At 53.5% G+C, this 19466-nt stretch overlaps 8 protein-coding genes across 8 annotated transcripts; 4 read left to right on the forward strand and 4 right to left on the reverse strand.

Annotated features, from left to right (window-relative positions):
• Positions 1-563: 563 nt before the first annotated feature.
• Positions 564-2787, reverse strand: BDP55DRAFT_766861 (POT family protein; the record flags this gene model as incomplete). Its single annotated transcript, XM_060580971.1, has 5 exons — positions 2408-2787; positions 1993-2302; positions 1428-1937; positions 1314-1381; positions 564-1252 (listed from the first exon to the last, which is right to left on the reverse strand). Exons 1-5 carry the CDS (start codon positions 2670-2672, stop codon positions 564-566), a joined length of 1842 nt encoding a protein of 613 aa, XP_060431659.1. The 5' UTR covers positions 2673-2787.
• Positions 2788-3194: 407 nt separating this feature from the next.
• BDP55DRAFT_658227 (uncharacterized protein) lies at positions 3195-4234 on the forward strand. Its single transcript, XM_060574462.1, has one exon. The coding sequence runs from the start codon at positions 3639-3641 to the stop codon at positions 3894-3896; it is 258 nt and encodes an 85-aa protein (XP_060431660.1). The 5' UTR covers positions 3195-3638; the 3' UTR covers positions 3897-4234.
• A 9-nt stretch (positions 4235-4243) lies between these two features.
• Positions 4244-5402, reverse strand: BDP55DRAFT_579099 (C-8 sterol isomerase). Its single transcript, XM_060570803.1, has 2 exons — positions 4903-5402; positions 4244-4838 (listed from the first exon to the last, which is right to left on the reverse strand). Exons 1-2 carry the CDS (start codon positions 5189-5191, stop codon positions 4474-4476), a joined length of 654 nt encoding a protein of 217 aa, XP_060431661.1. The 5' UTR covers positions 5192-5402; the 3' UTR covers positions 4244-4473.
• Positions 5403-5849: 447 nt separating this feature from the next.
• Positions 5850-6547, forward strand: BDP55DRAFT_548528 (exosome component EXOSC1/CSL4; the record flags this gene model as incomplete). Its single annotated transcript, XM_060568850.1, has 2 exons — positions 5850-6314; positions 6377-6547. The coding sequence occupies 2 exons, from the start codon at positions 5850-5852 to the stop codon at positions 6545-6547; spliced, it is 636 nt and encodes a 211-aa protein (XP_060431662.1).
• A 1962-nt stretch (positions 6548-8509) lies between these two features.
• BDP55DRAFT_726865 (uncharacterized protein) lies at positions 8510-9286 on the forward strand (the record flags this gene model as incomplete). The annotated part of the gene is made up of 1 exon (XM_060579209.1): positions 8510-9286. The coding sequence occupies one exon, from the start codon at positions 8510-8512 to the stop codon at positions 9284-9286; it is 777 nt and encodes a 258-aa protein (XP_060431663.1).
• A 383-nt stretch (positions 9287-9669) lies between these two features.
• BDP55DRAFT_658236 (trub family pseudouridylate synthase) lies at positions 9670-11749 on the reverse strand. The gene is made up of 2 exons (XM_060574463.1): positions 11573-11749; positions 9670-11479 (listed from the first exon to the last, which is right to left on the reverse strand). The coding sequence occupies exons 1-2, from the start codon at positions 11631-11633 to the stop codon at positions 9987-9989; spliced, it is 1554 nt and encodes a 517-aa protein (XP_060431664.1). The 5' UTR covers positions 11634-11749; the 3' UTR covers positions 9670-9986.
• Positions 11750-12228: 479 nt separating this feature from the next.
• On the forward strand, positions 12229-14524 carry BDP55DRAFT_692545 (uncharacterized protein; the record flags this gene model as incomplete). The annotated part of the gene is made up of 4 exons (XM_060577132.1): positions 12229-12484; positions 12537-12868; positions 12921-13073; positions 13124-14524. The coding sequence occupies 4 exons, from the start codon at positions 12229-12231 to the stop codon at positions 14522-14524; spliced, it is 2142 nt and encodes a 713-aa protein (XP_060431665.1).
• An 866-nt stretch (positions 14525-15390) lies between these two features.
• Positions 15391-15669, reverse strand: BDP55DRAFT_658244 (uncharacterized protein; the record flags this gene model as incomplete). The annotated part of the gene is made up of 1 exon (XM_060574464.1): positions 15391-15669. Exon 1 carries the CDS (start codon positions 15617-15619, stop codon positions 15392-15394), a length of 228 nt encoding a protein of 75 aa, XP_060431666.1. The 5' UTR covers positions 15620-15669.
• Between the last annotated feature and the right edge of the window lie 3797 nt (positions 15670-19466).

Raw genomic sequence — 19466 nt, forward strand, 5'->3', positions numbered from 1 at the left:
GTGGGATCCTTTCACTCAGATCGCCTTGGCCAGGGTGACCTCTCTTCTCAACTCCAACACTACGCTTCAGTCTGGACCAGTTCTGGGAGTTGACGAATACATTCTTGGATCAGTCCACGTCACTTTTCGGATGTCTGAGTCCCGCAAGCTGGAGCTGGGGTAGAACATTGGCACACGGAACGAGTGGATGCTAGTACTCCAAAATTCTAGGTCAATTTTAATCTTGATTGATTGTTCATCGCAATTGCAGAGCAGAATTGTATCTAACCAAATTGTAAAAGCGTTTCTCCCATGTAGCGCTACGTAGAGTCTCATTACAATAACTTAAGTCAGAAGACTACCATGTGTACAGTGCTGGACTTGCACAGATACGAGATTGAATATGATGCTGGCTTTGTGTGAATGAGGTGCCCATCCGGTCCCCTCATGCCTTGGATCGTGGCAACGGCAACAGAGCCACTTTCAAAATCATGTTCGGTGTAGTCTAACATTGGAAAATACAACCAACTCCAGTCGTCAATTGTGATTGGAGTCCTTGGAGTCATAGTTGAACAAGCCAAGTCTCAGTTCGTCTTTCCACTTTTATCCATCCGTGACATCTCAGTAGCAGCAGCATTCTGCCCAACACGACCTTCAGGCAACTCATTCATCGCATCTTCCTCCTTATCCAAATCCCTGAACTGGAACCAGAAAATAACACCCGCAACGCCAGCCAGCACGGCCACGATGCCATAGTTCCACACCAGGTACGGGTCGGTGCTCAACGGCGTGAAAGCCTGTCCCAGCGCCGCCGAGATGGCCGACATGAAGAGCGCCACGGCCTGGACCATGGAACGCATGTTCTTGGGCGCCTTGCTGAAGGCGTACTCAAGGCTCGTAATGCTGGCAAAGATCTCGGACAGGGCTATGAGCACGTAGGCCCCCGTCTGGGCCCAGACGAGGATATCTACCGGCGGACAAGGATCGCCGTTGGGTAAGGTGCCCGAGGCGAATTGGCCACAGGCGGAGCGCTTGTAGATGTAGTACTGTAGTACACAAGCCCAGACCATGGCCATAGCACCAGTGAAGAAGCCGAAGGCGATCTTCTTGATGGGCGTGAAAGGAATCCTCAGCTTGCGGAGAGTTGGGTACAGGACGAGGTCGCAGAGCGGGATGAAGAGGATGAGGGCTATGGGGTCGAGGTTAGAGAGGATGTCGTTAGGGAGGCCGTTGAGCTGCATCGTGGCGGCTTGGGAGACTAAGTTGTTATTCACTTTGGGGGGTTAGATGGGTGACAACATAAGAATAGAGGGTCGGCGAAGTCGGTGACCTACATTGGTTGTAAGAGAGCCAGTATATGGGATACCATGAGAAGACGGCACAAGCTGCGAAGCCACGACGCCTATAGGGGTCAGTATATCAACCAGATGTGCCAAGACAATACTCACAGCTCCTCGACCCAGGCGTCGTCAAAGGTCATCCACTTTGGCCGAGTCGCATCAGAGAAGTTCGAAGGCTTGACCCTCTCCCAAAAGGTCCCATCGTGCATGTTCCTCCAAGTCTTGACGGGGTTGATCGACCATCTGCCTTTTTGAGCAAAGAGAAACGTCCGCAGAGCAGGTCCCAGAACCGAGCCCGTCGGGGGCTGATCGCGATATCTACCCTTTCCCCACCACATGACTAGGGGGCATAGCGCCAGCATGCAGGTCGGCAATGTGAAGCTCAACCAGAAACCAACGTACTTCTCGGCGTAGACCATGGAGATCTGGCCGACCAGGGCGCCAATGTTGATGAACATATAGAACCAATTGTAAACTCTGTTGATGGTGATGGCGGGATCGACGATGACTTTCTCCCCCGTTGGGAGCGTCCTCACGGTTAAGTGATCGATCTCGAGTTGCTCCGCAATCAATGGACTGACGTTGGGTTTGAATCCTCCTGTGGCAAAGCCGATCGTTCTAGCCAGAATTAGTTTGTCGATGCCCCAGACCAACGATTGCATTTAACACTTACATCATACCAACAAGAAGCGCCGATAGAGAGTTCCCGGCTGGCTTAGTGATTACGGGTGGGATAGCGGCGGAAATGAGGATCAAGTGGCCTACGAGGTCGACAGCGATGGAAATACAGATGGTCTTATATCGGCCCCAGTACTTATCGGCAACCCAGGCGCCAAATAAGGGCATAAAGTACTGCCAGAACTGGTTAAAGGTCGTGATACCTGTTGACGCCTGCTGGCCCATTCCAAGGGCACCAGGTTGGCCATTCGGCGCCGCGCCGGTCGTCGAGCCCGCCGGGAGGGGTTGTTGAATGAAGTTAGTAACTAGACTTGGGTTAGTATTCCTTGAGCCGGTGCGACTTCTACTTAGTGGCCAAACATACACTTCTAATGTTAGTCTCTTCTTTTGGATAACGGAATCGAGTCTACTCACGACGATGACGGAGCCATAATACGAGAAGCGTTCACACAGCTCGACAAAGGCGATGGTGAAGAGCTTGAAGGGAATGTGGTCCGAAACTCTCCTCAGAGTCTGCAAGTCTTCGTCGGTCGGCGCATCTGGTCGCGGCTGGATACCCCTCTTCTCGTCTAGCGATACATCTTCGTAGTACTTCATGTCGTATGAGCCCTCTCTGAGCTGAGACTCAGAGGGGGACTGGTTGATTGTATCACCGGCTGGCATCGTATCCTTCATCCTCACTCTGATGTCAAATCAAAGAATGAAGCCGTGATCACCACAAGAAAGCAGTCGCGCGGCAAGGTAAGAAGACGTTGGGTGGCCTTCCGCATTTATGGTCTTGGCTCTTCCGGTCCGATATGTGAAACACGATCATAGAAGCCGTGAAGGGCACAGGGATGAAGACGGGAAGGGACATTCGCTATCTTGGGGAAAGAAGGGTAAGGATTGGCTCATGATAAGGCAAGAGGCGAACAAGCAGGGATACTCAGGTCAAGATAAAACTGATAAAGAACGGACGGGCTCGTAGCAGATCGTGGGGGAGGGGAGAAGGAAACACCACACTGAGCGGCGGCGGACTTGGGGCGAGCAGGCCTGAGCTCAGGGGGCAAGTGTAAGAGAAGTACAGACGAGATGGAAACCAGATTGGCGGATGTGAACCTTAGCATGCGTCCGTTTTTTGTGTAGGTCTACTGTAGGAAAGATCTTGGTGAGCAGAGTGGTATTATAGTTGGACTAGGAGTCAGTCCGATTGATCGTGAGATTTGTGCGTGGTCTCGTGGTATGCGCTTTTAACGTTGTCTTTACCCCAATATCTACTCTGCAACCCATTTTGGTACACCAATATCCGCTGCCTACCTTGACTATTAGATCGAGTAGACTGAGTTCCTACGGGTAGTCGTAAAGCCTCGAGAAAAAAAGTGGAAATCGATCAATTGAGCGCGTCAATCGCCCGAATGTTTAGGTCTAGCGAAACCGGGCCTTTCTATGTGTCGATGCTTCGTCCACGACAACTACACTATAACTGTTCTGTACCGGCCTGCCAAGAGCCAAGGCAACGCCCGCTCCCCATGCTATTTGATCTTGAATGTGTATTCATTGACTCGCAGTCATGAGGCCTGGTGAGATCGGTTGATTGTTAGACACGGCGAGTTCTATCTGCATCACGTTTCGGATAACGCTGGCGGCAGAACCTTCAACTCCATGGCCCGAGCTCTAAACGCTGTGCCGAAAATTTCAAGAGCCAGAGATTGCGTAGCGCCCCGAATCACTGCCGGCCCATTCGCGGAATGTGGCCGTCGGACGTCCATGGTAAGTGACGATACGGAGCGCATGTCATTACGAGTCAGGGAAAGGGTGCAGCACCCAAGAATGGAAGCTATTGAAAGCCTGCCCACAGGCGACTGGCTTATGCATTCCGCTCAGCATTCGCTGTTTACAAGAAGAGGAAGTCATGATTGACATTTCCCGGGAGACTCCACTAGGCACCGGCGCCGGTGCTTGACTCCGGCTCGGCAGGAACTGGGGCCGTACATGTGGAGTCGACGTTACATCGGCACCCTGATGCGAACGATTCAGGGGCAGAGATCGGAATGCCCGGAGAACGTTTGCTCGGAGAAATTCTTGGCTCCGCGCGCCGCTTGTGTGGCATGCAAGACAAGGGTCTCACGCGCAGCTCCATCCTCACGAATGCGTAGGAGGACAGTCTTTATTGGTTCGCGCATTCAATGCATGTCTCTCACTTGCAAACACGGCATCTCAACCCGCGGCACATTTTGATGTAAGCTTGCGGCGTTCTCTCTTGAAGATAGGCATTGGAATTGTCTTGATGGAAGAAGCGGTCTTGCTGCTCGGTATTATTAAATGTTTATATAAACGTTCGGAACCACCGAATGGAGATATGCAAGAAGAGAGTAGCGAAAACCACTCTATATGCGCTTCGTCACCGGGCCAAAGAAGTTCATCTTTTGAACCATCCCACTTATGCCCGCACCTGAGACCTCTGAGAAGCCTCTCCCAATTCTAGACTTCATCTTCTTCAAAACTTGCCCTTGAGCAGGTTGGCAATCATCTCGCGACCGGTGATACGGGTTGTCGTCCACAGAGTGGGGAAGTCGAGAGTGCTGGACAGGCCGTCGGCGAAGCCAAAGAAGAGCATGGGCGGGATCCAGCCACGGGCGTACTCGAGCGCGAAGCAGCCCTCGTCCATCTTGTACTGCTTGACGTCGCCGCGGTGGAGGTGGTGAACGGTGCCCTGGGGGTAGACCTCGGGCTCGTACTTGCCGGGGACGTAGGCGAGCTGGGTTCCGTAGAGGATGTTGAAGTAGTCGTCGGCGGTATGGCGGCCCGAGTGACCCTCGGTTCCGATGGCGGTGCCGAAGACGATGAGATACTCGGTAATACCTGATGATCCTCTGTTAGTAACTGCAATTCGTTGGTCCCGGGATATCGAATAAGAGGAACTCACTGGCGTGAATGATGTACATGGCACCCATGGCACCGCCGGCGTTGTTGAAGACCCATTCCTCATCGAGGTTGACGCTGGTGGGGTGCATGCCATTGAGCTCGGTCACGATGTAGCTGACGACAGAGCGCGTGTCATTGCCATGAGCGGCGATGGCGCGCTTGGAGAGGTCGTGCAGGTGCTCGTGGTCAAAGATGTAGAACTTTTCCAAGTTCTTCTCGAGGAACATGTAGATGGGGGTCAGGAGACCGATCCACAGCGCCAGTGTAAACAGGCGCCCGAGAGACGGCATTGTGTCTTGCGCGAAAAAGTCTGGTGAAAGACTTCAAGATACCAAAGTGCAAAGAAAAGGGGAAGGAATGTGGCGGTCCAATTGATGGACTTGTGTACGTTGGAGGAAAAAAAACAACAACGGAGAGGACGCACACGGAAATATGTTTTGCGACGGGAGCACCGGCGAGATGGGTTTAAGAAGGCTTCGTTGAGCTCCAGTGCCGTTGTCGCATCGCTTATTGTTTTTGGTTGAGAGATTGGTAGGACCCTGCATTTTGCTCTTTCTGCCATGCGCCACCGCTCCGGAAACTCGAATTGCCAGTGGCCTGACGGAGCTTGACAGTGGGGCTAGCCATGGGTCTTACCTTACTGTTTACCTTAGCTGCAGCTGTCCGGGATGGCGGGGCCGTCGACTGGGCAATTCACTGAAAAAAAATCGGACTTTCGGGTTTTCGACAAGTGCAATCTCAACCACCGAGCAAACGGAACGGACTTTGATACTCCAGCCTCACATACGGAGCCGAGAAAATTTCGCGACTGGGGCCAAACTCACATCGGTTCCTCATTTCTCACCGCTCACTTTCGATTACACTCAACTGTGACAACGGGCACGAAAAAAAAGAGCTCCAACCAAAGCCAACTCTCACACGTCATACATTCACCCCAAAGCTCTCATCATGGCCACGGTTGAGACCCCCCAGACCGCCGTGCCGGGCAAGGTCCTCGGCCCTACGACGCGGTTCGCCGCCGGCCCAGGAACACATGTCTACAATGGAAATGTCGTCGCCTCTCTGCTCGGCGACGTGACCGTCACAGCCTCAGCCAAGGCCCAGGCGGGCCTCACGAAGCGCCTCAACCGCATCACGCCGCTGTCGCCCGAGGAGCTGGCGACCATCTCCGTGGCACGCAAGGGCGCAAGCAAGAAGCGCGAGGTGCTCCCCGACGTGGGCAATATGGTGCTCTGCCGCGTCGTTCGGTTAATGCCGAAGCAGGCCATCGTCACGATTCAGCAAGTCGGCGACACGGTACTGCAGACGGAGTGGCAGGGCGTCATTCGCTCTCAAGACGTGAGGGCGACGGAGAAGGATAAGGTCAAGATTTATGAAAGCTTCAAGCCCGGCGACGTGGTGCGGGCGCAAGTAGTGAGTGGCTTTTGCAAGACATCGAAATCTGACAGTGATGGGTAGCTGACTTGTGATATCAGATTTCTCTGGGAGACCAGGCAAACTACTATCTCTCCACCGCTGCCAATGAGCTGGGTGTCATCATGGCCACCAGCGAGGCTGGCAACGAGATGGTGCCAGTCAGTTGGAAGGAGTACAAGGACCCGGAAACGGGCATCGGAGAGCCGCGCAAGGTGGCCAAGCCAAACTGATGGGCGCGTTCCTTCATCCATTGGCCTGTCTTTTCACGATGTGCAGGCCGAGCCGTTGAGCGCTTTGTAGTTGGATACCCTCAGACGCTTGAGGTCGCAGAGTATTTTGCACCGCCTCGCTGACGAGGCTGATGGCTGATAGCTGTTCTTACGCACTCCTCGCTGGGCAGGGAAGTGCTCTCACGGCGTTTCGAAACGAGAGGGCCGGCATGACGACATGACAGCGGGCTTTTTGGGCAGTTTCAGACTGCTGAACCGAACCCGAGGGCCGACTTGGCTGGTGCACCAGCACAGCAAGCAAATAATTACGACGTTCTACCATCCTTCCTGGTAGCAGCAGTAACAGCTGCCGCCAGCGATGCATGATTTTTTGACGAGAGTTGAAAGCATGAGCTCCACTGCCAACCAACGATGCAATAGTCGTTTGGAGGGGTTGCATGGCCGGCAGGGTGCCCTTTGTGTGCGAAAACACTGCGACGACTCAGCACGGGACATGGCGAGGTCAAAGGACTGATTGATGGACAGTCCGATGTGGGAGCCTTATTCATGCAAGGGGACGATCAAGAGTTGTCAAAGGGAACGGATATTGGGTGCCAGAGACAAAGGACGAGCGAGGGGGCGGAAAGGGACAGGATGATGGGCCGCCGTCTACACTCGATAGTCGTCAAATATGACACCTACATGGTATGATGATTAGGATATCACTAATTCCCAAGCGTAACCTGTTGTTCCGTGCCCGTAGGGGCATGGACATGAACGGACATTCCGCAATTGGCATTAATTTAAACAATCAGTCAATTTGGACTAAGAGAAAGAAACATGACTTTGCTTAATCAAAACGGTTGCGGCCCGCACATAGAAAAGTATGTAAAAGAAATGGCAGCAAATTAAGGCCCAGGCAAAGGTCGTACGGAGTACAGCCGTTCCCGTCTCTCCCTGCCATCTCGGTTGACGAGGCTTTTCAACCGCAAGGAGAGTGCTGGAACAGAAAATGGGGTGGAGCAGTGACGGCCCCCATAGGTGACGCTCAAATTGGGTTTCCTCGCCCAATCGCCCGACGCCGTTTTTTAAGGACCCGCCCGTTTGGGACACTGAAGGACCCCGGTCCACGGTCGTTCCCCCCCAATCATCATTACCACCCGAATTCCCACGAAAGCAAGGAGGCGCAGTTACCGTTCGCGTCGTGGATTTATTCGTGGAAGGAGACGGCAGAGCGAAAGAAAAGGGTAGGTTGTGTGTTGTCACGTAAGTCTGGTGGCTAAGATGGCATGTGGGCGGGATTTCAGGCAGATGGGGGTTGTTTCCTATCATCTTCATTTACTTTTGCGAACCCATACCCTTCAGTTGTCTCTTCTTCCCTTCTCTTTGCTTTTATCTTCCTTTTTTTCTTTTTTTCTCTCGGTGAACATATCGATATTCAATATTCCCATTCGACTACCGTTACGGATTCACTTCACCGAACCTGCGACAAGACACCAACTGTACCTTGACTTTTTCTGCCTCCCCAAAGCGCCGCGCTGCTACGAATAAGAGTTCCAAACCACCTTTTTCGTACACTCTATTTTATTTCCAGACATAATAGCCCCGACATATGATCGTGCGCGCCCGCCCACCACTCACATCTCATCCCTCCCTCCTGACGAACCTTTGGCACCTCGACGTCACACCTTTCAAACTCTCTAGCCCCCCGCTGCGCTAAGGTAGCTTTTCCCTTCTTCACGCGGGGACTTTGCAACGCCTCGAGCACAACCTAAAAAGAAGCTTGATCTATACCCCCCGCCACCTCTTCCGTCTAAGTCGGTCGTTCGACCTGCCCTTCGCCTTTCCCACGGATCCCCACCGATAAAGGAGTGCGACTAAATTTCCGGTTCATCCTCATCGCCAAACCGAGAAAAACGTCTGAGCCAGGGACGATCAACAACACCACCACCACCCCGACGAATAAAAGCCATGAGTGCGACAATGACAATGACCGCCGCGCACCCGCCGCTAACGCCGCCGACCCTCTCCCTCTCAACCGATCGCTCAGAGCAACATTCCTGCCCCTCCTGCGGCGTCGTCCTCGAAGCGCCCCCCGCCCTTCTCGAAGCCCAGTCCCGCATCGCCGACCTCGAAGCTCAGGTCCGCCTCCTCAACCAAAAGGCCGCCGCCGCCGTCGACCGCTGGGCCGACTACGAAGACGAACTCACACGCCTGCGAGTCGCCGCATCCCACCGAACCTCCACCGCCGCCGCCTTGCCCGGTCTCTTACCCTCGCTGCCTCTCGCTCCCAGTCCCTCGCCCACCCGCACCAGCTTCCTGAGCGGCGGGGCGAACAGATTGTCACAGCTGCTCAGCCCGCGGGGCATGAAGTCCTCGCCGAACCTGCGCACGCCCTCGCCGCCGCCTGAAGGCCCCGCATCGACGGAGGATCTGCGGGAGGCGCTGGGAAGGGAGCAGAAGATGAGGATGGCGGCGGAGAGCAGGCTGAGCACGACGAGCCAGGAGGTGGAGGAGTTGAGCGTCAGTTTATTCGAACAGGCCAACGAAATGGTCGCGACGGAGCGGCGGGCGCGGGCGAAGCTCGAGGAGCGGGTCGAGACGCTGGAGAAGCGAGATAAGGATAAGCTGAGGCGGTTGGATCGGCTCGAGGGGGCCGTAGGGCGCATCGAAAGGGTGAGGTCGCTGCTGGGGGAGATGAATGCCAAGGATGAGGGCGTGAGGGAGGCGGCTGAGCAGAAGAGGGCTTCGCAGCCGTGAGCCGAGGGTGCTCGCGCGAGCTTCGGGGAATCTTGATGGAAGGGATGTACGATGCATCGCGGTGTGAATATCCGCGAAACATTTAATGACGAAACGACACGACTTGCATACTGGGCGGGAAGGGAAATCTTGGGTTAAATTTTACGAATCGTTATGGGAAGGAGAAAAAGAATCCTAGGAGGTAGAAGCAAAACCGATGTCCACCCACAGGAATCGAACCTGTGAGCTACAGTTGTAGGTAGCGCTGCACTTCAGGATTAGGGGTATAACCATCTTAAGCTTCTGGGCAGTAGTCCCAGTTTCGATGGATGGTAGAAATGGAAGCAGACCGATACTTGTACCTTTGGTACTGAATATGTTGATGAATACACCATCCAACCATCGGGTAGACTGTATATCAGGTCACGATCCAAGGCAAATCAAACGACATGAATGAGGTATTTTTGACTTTTAATCTCTCGTCTGCTCATATGTTTTATACGGGCAAGTGGCCAATCGAAATGAGCGAGTCTTGATACAGTGTCCAACTATCACCCTCTCGATCCGCAACGCTTTTCTGGGTCATGCTAAATGGAAGCCTCCGTACGCCGTGCCCTTTTCCCAGGCCGTAGCCTCACAAACTGAAAATGTCCCTCAACGAAGCCCTTGTGTCTCTGTGTACGTTTTGTCTCGTCTATACGACGCTCATGCTTTGGAAACTTTAGTCTTGAATACCTTCCCATACGTCATCAAACTTCTTTGTGTTAGCTGACTTCGCCTTGGGAGAAGTTTTGGGAGAACCTTTGGGTGACGCCTTGGGAGACGCCTTGGGAGACCTCTTGGGCGAAGACTCCTTGACATCACTAGCCTGCTCCGACTTGACCACCTTGGCGGCGGGCGCCTCGTCTCCCGAACTGGAGTTTCTCCTCTTCTTAGAAGCATTGTCATTCTTGTCGAAGCTCTTGTTCTCCCACTTGCGCTTCCTGTCATCCTTGCGGCCGTGGTTCTGCTGCTTCTGCTGGCCTTGGGCATTCTGTCTTTCGCGTTGCGACTGCGGCGCTCCGTTGGGGTACTTCTCGGTCCATTCAGACAACGCCTTCGTGACCTTGGGCCCCCAGACCTCCTCTCCCTTGAGAACGTCTTCGTACTCCAAGCAGCTATCGGTGCGGACCTCGAAGTCGCCCTGTCGGGATCGCTCAAGCTCAGCCATCATGCCCGCAGAGTCGACCTTGGCGCCCAGATCATGGCAGAAGCTGCGAACGTAGAATCCAGAGGTAACCTTCATGCGGATCCTGGCAGCAGGCGGGCCCTTGTCGGTCCAAGGGAAGGGCTCATCCGCAGACGGAGGTGGAGGAATAAGGTTGGAGCCTTTGCCGCCGGGGAGCTGTCCCAAGGCGCCAGACATCAGAGCCGGGTTCTTGGGCGGTTTTTGCTTCTTGGCAGGCTTATCGCGGATGAGACCATCCTGGCGCTCCTCAAACTTCTTCTTAACCGTCTCGTGCTCGGAGAGGGCTTTCTCTTCTTCCTTCTCCTCCTCGGGAGTAAGCCGGCGGCCAGAGGCACCTTGCTTCTCTACTCGCCAGACCTGCTCAGCGAGGTTCTTCTCGGCCGTTTCCGCCTCTTCGGTAGGCCATCTGTAGTTGTGCGTTCCAGGCTCGTACCACTCGACCATCTCGAGCTCGGTCACTTCAACATCGCGTCCCACGATTTCTCTAGGAATAGCCTTGCCCTCGCGAGCGTACTCGTACAGCGGCTTGCCCTCCATCTTGAGCGCGGAGTACAGAGGGGGGATCTGTTGGAACTTGCCCCGGAAGCTGTCCATCGCCTTTTCGACCTTCTCCTTCGTGATCTCATCGTATGGCCGTCTGCTCAATATTCTACCCACGCGGTCGTAGGTGTCTGTGCTAGCGCCAAATAGTACCACCGTCTCGTAGGTCTTGGTGCAGTCGAGGAATGAGCCGAGTGATTTGGTACCCGATCCGACACCCAAGATCAGCACGCCGGTCGCCAATGGGTCGAGTGTGCCTCCATGGCCCATCTTCACGCGAGAGTCTTTCTTAACGGCTCGTCGACGCTTCCACTCTTGCTTGGACTCTTGCATCTTAGCGGCAAGATCTCTCTCGATCAACGGCTTGAAGATAGCCGAGGGGTTCATCTGCTGCTGGCAATCGCGGATCACCTGCGCAGAGCTCATGCCGTACGGCTTGTTGATGGCTAAGTTGGGAAAACACGGTCAGCTGCTGTGTCGCATCGCTCGCCTTGGGGCGCCCAAAGTGCAACAAAGGGCAGCAAGGAGTCGACGCTTACCGAAGACGCCTTCGTATACGGTGTCTTTCGCCATCTTCCAGAGATTGGGCGTAATTCGCATTCGCCCGATGTAGAAGGATCTTGGGGGAGAAAAGAGAGGAAGAAACAATGCGGCCGGTGGGGGGAGGTGCGGCCTTCTCTTTAGCTTTTGCGCTTTCCGTGGATCTTGCGCTTCCCTGCATGCAGTTCTGGGAAATTTTTTAGGAAGGGACGTTCCAGCGATTCTTATCGTCTTATCTATTGGTCCAGGGATGACAGAGCCCCTGTTTGCTGGGTCCGTGGACTAGCAAGTCCCCTGCACCAGCGACGAGTCCCGCTACCTTTCTTCCCAGCTCCAGCGGGGGAGGGTGCCGTGGTAAACTGCCCCGCATCAGTCACTGTACTTTCTACCGTAGGCAGGCACAACGCTCCGCGCGCTCCAGCTTTCTTTAATGGATTCGAGGACCGCGTTCGCGTGCTTCCTTTCCCACCTACCCACCACACATCGTCGTTGTGGCTCGTCGCAACGTGCACCATCACCCCGCAACATCTTATTCTTTTTCCCTCGGGAGACGCTTTCCAAGCCTGATGAGCTTGCACCCAGCACACGTTTACGCCTCGTGCACCGAGAAATCTCGCCTTCATCACCTGGAACGATTGCGGATCTGAACACTACAATGGCTGGGCGCCGGCGACGAACGTCGGATTCGACGACTGGCACCGTCGAACCTGACAGAAGGGCTTACTCGAAAGAATTGAGTATTCTCAAGAGATTCGATCCCATGGAAGGAGATATGCTACAAACCTTTGTTCTCGAGGATGCTATGGTCTGCGATAAGAAGGGTAATCCAGTTGAGCTCTTCACCGTCAACACCCAGGGCCCATTCACTGTACGAGGTCGCGTCATCATCGATGGTCCGCAGACGGCAAGAGGTCTGGCCCATTTCCTGAATTCCCATTGCTTCCAATCGCTTACGTTACGCAGCCGTGAGACCTTCTACGAAATCAGCCTTGATCGAAACCCATGAATGCACTCGCTACGCTATTGGCGTTAGCAACAATGGCTACGGCGCATGGGCTGGGGGCGCGGCAGGATGGTACGAAATTCGACCGCCATCAGTCGCCTACAAGGCAATATTCGACCACACGATCGAAGGAGTTTCGGTCTACTATTCGATTCTAGACATCATCGAGGAGCACGCAGCAGCCAAGACCAACGAGAAGGGCTCCAAGAAGAAGAAGGGCAAGAAGGGCAAGGAGACAGACGTGACGACGAACGCTTCCGCAGCAATGACCATTGAGACATTGTTATTCAAGGTGCGCTTAGTGCTGAGAGAAACCTGGCAATCTAAGCTGACGCAGGCGACAGTATGCAGTAGCCATGGGCGATGGTGCTACCCTCGACGAGGTGGAACAGCGCTGCGACGATCATGCATCTTTCCTCATATCCCATTTCTATGAAGAGCCAGAATTCGACTGGGTGCCTACGCTATTTTTCAAATGGATGACGGAACGACACCCAGTATGTGGTAGCTCCATTTCGGTGGCAAGGGATCCAACTAATTATCCTAGGACATTCATAAGAAAGTCCTTGAAATAAGGGCGAAAAAATTAGCGGGAGTCAAGCCTAGTCTACTGATACCAGAGGAGACTGAAGCTGTGGTGACGCCAACTCTCTCCGACGAGCCGCCCGCGCAGAAGGCGTTGTCGAAACGAAAGCAAAGGGGCACATCTGGTGGCGATAGCCAAACCGATTCGCACGACTTTGCTCTCTCTGCACGCGACATGAGATCCAGATCAAGGGGCAAGACCAAAACGCAGTCGCCTCCCGTCCCTGAACCTCTGGCGGAAGCCATGGCAGTGGACGAGACTCCAGAGGTTCCACACCAGACGGAACTTGTTAAAACGGCCCATGATCGATCCAACGTGGACGCCCTCCTGGAAGCCATCGATGACATCAAACTCGAAGTCGAGCCGTTGAGCAAAGCAGCGTTCTCCAAAGTGTCATCAAAATTATACTATAAGTACAAGGTCAAAGCCTACCTGGGAGCAGCGGACATTCTCAAGTACTATGCAAAAGAGCTGGTTGAACGCCTGGATCAGGATGAGTGGAGAGGATCTGGTTTTTGGAAGACCCTCGAGGAATCTGCTCAAGCCCCTCGTATCTCTCTTTCCCACGTTGAGCTTGAGCAAATCCCTGACTGTCTAATTCGACGAAAGGCGAAGGAGGTATCAATCCCACGGAACCATCGGCCATCACTTCCTCAAGAGGCTCAAAGGAGCACAGACGTCGCGACTCCTCCTCCAAGACGTGTTGGTCGACCAGCCGGAAAGATGTCAGGCCTTCGACTCGCGGGCACCGGTGGTAAGCGACGTTTTGACTCCGGGGACGATACTCCGGAAAGCATCTCCCGGCAGATTGCAAAGAGATTCCATGCTGGTGATGATTCTGACGAGGATGAAGTCATGAATGATGGCAGCAGCTCCGAAGATGATGGTTCTAGTGTGGACTCTGCAGAATCGCCTACCGCCCTGAAGGTCGTTGTGCGAGCAGAGAACATTCCCACAACAATACCCAAAGGACCTAATGGCACTTGGGTCTGTGAAGAAGACGATTGCGGGTTTGTCGAGCGAAATCCAGAATTGGAAGATGGCCGTTTGAGAATCAACGAACACTTGCAAGATGCACATTATCACGAAGACGAGAACCAGGTTCAACGCATCAACTTGGCAGTGACGGAGAGTGACAAGAACCACCTCCCCATAGAGTATGCCTCCCCACCCTCATCTCCAGAATTTAGATATACTTGTGTTTCAGACGAGCCACCAGAGATTTCTCCTTTTTGGGACGCAAATCCGAGTGGATCTGTTTCGGACGGAGACGGAAAACGGTCCTCGCTGCAGGCCGAATTTCATGTGGACAAAGCAGACAAGAAGGACATTTTGTCAAGCACTCTGATTGGAATATTTTGATTTTGTAGCCTATTCAGTCGTCCTCCGAGATGAGATTTGCTAACATGATTCTAGTCACCTGCTCGAGAAGATCCGCCAAATGGGCCACAAGATACAAGGGACGGAAGGATTGAAGATTGATGAGACAGTCATGCCTCAGCCTATCAAGAGAAGATTGCTCACTTGAAAGGGCACCTGCATGTTGCTTCGATGCAAATAGGTGTTACTTGCGGCGAGGGAAGGTCTAAGGACAGAAACACAATTGGCTTGCTTGCATAGACTTGGCGTTCAAGGGGAGGGGTTAAGAGACATATCAAGCATGGCATACGCTGATGGCGTTGGTTAGAGAGTTACACAGATTGGCTCATGACGACGTGTTTTATTCCCAGAATCGAGGGTTTGGCTCCGGACGGCTGGTTTGGGAGACACTTGAGTAAGAATCAAACAGATTTAATACATAAAGCAGAAGAGCTGCTTAGCATACAAGTACTCTTGTGGACCACCAAAGTAAACAAGGGAATTTGAGTTATGGCTCAACATTCATCACAAATCACCCGCGTAATGGAACAGTTGTACGTCGTATACATACCCCTGACATGAATGTGTTATAGGTAAAGTCTGCTTCCATTCGTCTGATATAGAACAGCTAACCTACTGCTTTATGAAAATTGTAATGCAAACTTAATCATTGTCTGGATCCAGCTTCGAGCCCTGCCGCACACTCCAAGCCCCCGAGGCTATACACGGACTGACAAATGTCTCATATTCCACCGCGGGGGTGCATACTGCTCTCATGGGGGTAACAGCTCGGCGTGCCTCGTACTGACCAGTCCCTTCGTCTGCTTTTGATTCTCCAACGCCACGCTATAAGGCCAGACATCTTCAGCCCTAAAACCGCCTCTGGTCCAGGTACTTGCTCGCTGTTGACCATACAGCCTTGTCAGCCGCCGAAACCTCCTTGTTGAGCGTCTGTACGCCCTTGTGGATGGCATCGAAAAAGGCAAACGCAAGTTGAATGTCCTCCTTGAAGTTGGTAGCGTAAGGGAAGAACCTTATGGGGAAGTCCTGCATTACACTCTGTTGCTTCTCGACGTCACCAGCGGGAAGCTCGTCCATGAGTGTTTTGACCGCAATGCCCAGAGCGATATCAGGGTTGTGGAGGAAGGGCAAACTATGAAAGATTGATCAGTGGCTGGCTTGATTCGGGGGAAAGAAAGTAACTTACGTCTGGCTAATTTGCAGGTAATCGTCGCGGTCTCTCTTTGACTGTGCGTACAGGAACATGGACGCCACGATTGCCTCAACGAGGTCGCGATCCGCCTCCCGCACAGCAGTCGAAAGTGACCGGAAGAGGAGAAGATTCTTGTTGAGCGGTCCGGTGTATCCGTTAGACTCGTGTCGAAGTTTCAATAGGGAGGCACATCTGCTGATGAGAAGAATGCTCGCCTTGTCTTCGTCACTACCGGTCATTGGCGCTCCATTCAGCTCCTCGTGTCGATGACCCGAGTTGAGCACATCGTGTCTGATGAGCTCGAATGCATTCAAGATGGCCTCGAATATGTTGAGGCCATCAGGAACCTGCAAATCTTTGAGCGAGTCCTTCATCGCCCATATTGCGCTGGCAACGGCGTTACCCCAGTTCGTCAATGTGTGCGAATCGTCGACGTAGCCGCGGAGATGGAGGAATCTCCAGATGGCAACAGCCGTGATATTCTGAACAGAATCAATGCCTCCAATACGCTTCTTCTCTTTGGGGAAGGTGCCTTTGACGAAATCATCGAACAAGAGCGCCAAGATCTCGAAAGCGATAGATCCAGGGGGATCATCGACGCCGTCAGCGACAGCCTTGAAGGAGCTTTCCTTCACGTCCCATGTGGCGGCACGCTGAGATGGTGATGGCTGAAGAGACTTGTTGATCTTATACGAGAAGTTGTCGTCGAACCAAACCTTCATGGTGATGGCGTTGTGCTGGAGACCGCGGTGAAGTCTGGGAATCAGAAGCGCGATGCTCTGCTCCTTGAGAGGGACAAGTTGGCTTGTAACCAGTTTTCTATACTGTTCTGAAGCAACACCGTCCAGTGTAGGCGTAACGACGATTCGGCTATGTGTTATATAGTCGAGAACGCGAGAGCCAATGAGACCAGTGTTGAGGTAGTGGAACAACTCTCCGGGAAGCTGAAGGCCAAGATACTCGTGGTTGTCACTTGTGATGTGGTCGAAATCGTTGACTTTGATCTCGCCTTCTTCGGAAATATAGATGAAGTGGTTGACGGCCATCTTCGCTTGTCTGTACTTGTCCAACCACTTGGGATCCTTGGACTTCAGAATATCGCCGTAGGAGCTGCAAGCTGATTGAACAGATTTTTCCGACGCTCTGAGAAGGTTGACAGCATCGTTGATAGTAGGAGGCTGGCGTGGGTTGAGTGTAGTGTCCAGGAGTGGTGGGAAGGGCGGTAGGAAGGAGGTTCCGGTCATGAGGAGAGCGTCGCTCAACATGCCTAACATGCCTTCGCTAATGTTCAGTGACCGCGCAAGGTTCTTCTTGGATACCGATGTGACAGTCTTTGCCTCCCAATCTATCGTGCGAATCAAGGTGTCCTTGATAGGGTACAGGATCAGCTCCTGTGAGCCCATTACGGCGGCGCATTGGTCCGAGTCGATCATGTCGAAGTGGGCGAGCTAATAACTCATCAGCATCGAAACGTTCAGCCTGTCCAAGCTCGAACCTACCTGAGCGGAGGCATTGTAGGGGGGCACAAGGAAGTGCAGATCGTTGTCCTTCAGGATAGACTTCAGCAAGGGGTAGAGGTTCTGGATGCGAAAAGCGCCTGCAGTCTCATGGTCAGTGTGGCTCGTCGACGTTACGACGATAATGCGTACCGCTGTTGGCACCGAACGCGTCGACAGCTTTCTGTGCTTCGCTGTTGAAATATAGGTTCCAAGCTTCGTCCGTCTTCTGGTTGGCAATTCGGCCTCGCTGAACGGCGACCTCCTCTTGACCAGTCACAGACTGCCCGTCAAAGATGAAGAAGGGTACGATCTTGTGGGCCTTCCACTGGTCGATATCGGCTCGGAGATGGTGCTCGATGCCAGTCATGCCACCAAGAGCGGGCAGGAGGGGTTCGTGGAAAGGAGGGGTGTCGAGGAAGAGCTGAAGGTAGTATGTTGCATCAATGGCTATCGCGCAGTCCTCGAGCTCGGAGACATCGTGACTCCTATCCAAATGATTTAGTAACAGGAACCTCGACACTATGAACATGTTTGACTTACGTTGCCTGGCCATTGATCCAAGCGTCCTCCACAAGGCCTGTCATATCGAGTCAGTAAGTCTCATGGTACAAATCGCAGAGCGTGATGCGGCTGTAGTGAAGCGCAAGAGCGAGAAGAAGCTGAGATGCCCGGCCGGAGTCGTCTTGCCCACTGTTCCTTCCTGATGTAGTGAAGCGTAATGTCTCAAGAAAGTCGAAGTAGATTTTTTCGATATGCGTAGCTCGAAAGGTTCGATGCCAATGCTCAGGCAGAGTCTTGATGCTTCTCGACAGGCGAAGCTCCAGTTTGTGGGTGAGTATAGAGCTTCAGGGCAGGTACGGCGGAATCGGACGTTTTCCAGCGCAGGAAGCGGGTTATGACGCAGATAGCCTTGGAGACATGTGACGGCAAGGTGAGGACCCGGAACAAGGAGTTCGTAGAGCAGAGAAGAGGCCAGCGCATCGCGGAGTTGAGAATTCGGGGGAGGCGGGTTCGGGGAGGGAGACTCACAAGGCATCTTGTCGGGCCTTGCGCAACGGCGAGGAGCTCGTCAGCTCGAGTTGACAACAAGCCGTTTGGAGGTGGGAAGCGGGTGGAGCTTTGGTCGCGAGACCACTCAGGGGAGCGGGAGCAAAGAGACTGGGCGCTTTGTCGAAGAAGAAGTTCGAATGACTTCCAAAGGAATGACTGAGCTTGTCATGAAAAAGGGAACGGCCGTCTGCAGGGCCAATGACACTGACAAGCGTGTCTCAAAGAAGAGGGGAGCTTTGGAAAAGAACGCTGGCGGAGGGGAGGTAATTGGGAAAGTTTGGGGGTTCAGGAACGCAGGTGCGATGTACCGTACCGCTGTACAGGGGGAGCAAGTTGGCAACCTACCCTTAGGTGGGTTTCGAGGCGCTAGGGAGGTTGTAGGGTTAGCGTGTGTGAGAGATGGAAGGACCATCCGTATATGTGGCGGTGCATGTGGCTTGCAGCTTCCCGTCAATGACAGCCTCCCGTGCCTCCCTAACCTGGGTTCCTCCCACTGGCCCCGTCCCACGATGTTTCCATTGTATCCCCACTCACTTGGAAGGCGCTGGCTCTCCTTCTTTCTAAGTGCCCTCTCCTTTCCTTCAGGTCGTACATTTGGACACCTGAGGATGTTGTCTACGTGAACAAAGAGAGTGCAGCTACCTTAAACGCACAGGTTCGACAAAACGGACGTCCCAACTCTCTCCAATATCAATCAAACATCTCCTACCAACAACATGTTACTAGTCCCAGTTCCCGTCAACACGAGCCATCGCTCAAGCCACAGGCAGCATCAATTGACCGGCCTTGCAGCGCGTCCCGTTCCCGCTGCCCCGATCCCCGCTCTTTATATTCGCCTGTCCTCTGTGTCAGGGATGTGCGATGCAGCCATGTCTTGATCCCCTCTCCTTCGCCGGCCCCTTGCATGTCTGCCCCCCGACAAACATCTTCAAATGACCTTCTCCGGGAGCACAGCAAGCGTTCAGGTTACAGCTGCATTGGAAGCGCCGTTGCGTCCTTCCATAATTTTCGCACACTCGCCACTATGCGACCAGGGAGTCCCCCAAGCTTGAGCCTCCAATGAACATTGTCATTTTTTCACCTCCCAAATATCCGCTCCATGGCGTCTCCATATCTCGAGAATCTGCAGTTGAACACTCACATGGGATGTTCGCGATCTAGCATTTCTCCTACCAGCTTTCAT

The sequence above is a fragment of the Colletotrichum godetiae genome (assembly GCF_030913485.1).
Source record: "Colletotrichum godetiae strain CBS 193.32 chromosome Unknown BDP55scaffold_13, whole genome shotgun sequence".
In the NCBI taxonomy this organism is placed as follows: Eukaryota; Fungi; Ascomycota; class Sordariomycetes; order Glomerellales; family Glomerellaceae; genus Colletotrichum; species Colletotrichum godetiae.

Excerpts from the sequence above, each read along its gene's own strand:
- BDP55DRAFT_658227 (XM_060574462.1), top strand. The coding sequence starts at position 3,639 with ATGGCCCGAGCTCTAAACGCTGTGCCGAAAATTTCAAGAGCCAGAGAT.
- BDP55DRAFT_579099 (XM_060570803.1), bottom strand. The coding sequence starts at position 5,191 with ATGCCGTCTCTCGGGCGCCTGTTTACACTGGCGCTGTGGATCGGTCTC. Across the intron at positions 4,839-4,902 it reads CATGTACATCATTCACGCCA|GTATTACCGAGTATCTCATC; the intron begins GTGAGTTCCTCT and ends GAGGATCATCAG.
- BDP55DRAFT_658236 (XM_060574463.1), bottom strand. The coding sequence starts at position 11,633 with ATGCGAATTACGCCCAATCTCTGGAAGATGGCGAAAGACACCGTATAC. Across the intron at positions 11,480-11,572 it reads CGTATACGAAGGCGTCTTCG|CCATCAACAAGCCGTACGGC; the intron begins GTAAGCGTCGAC and ends TTCCCAACTTAG.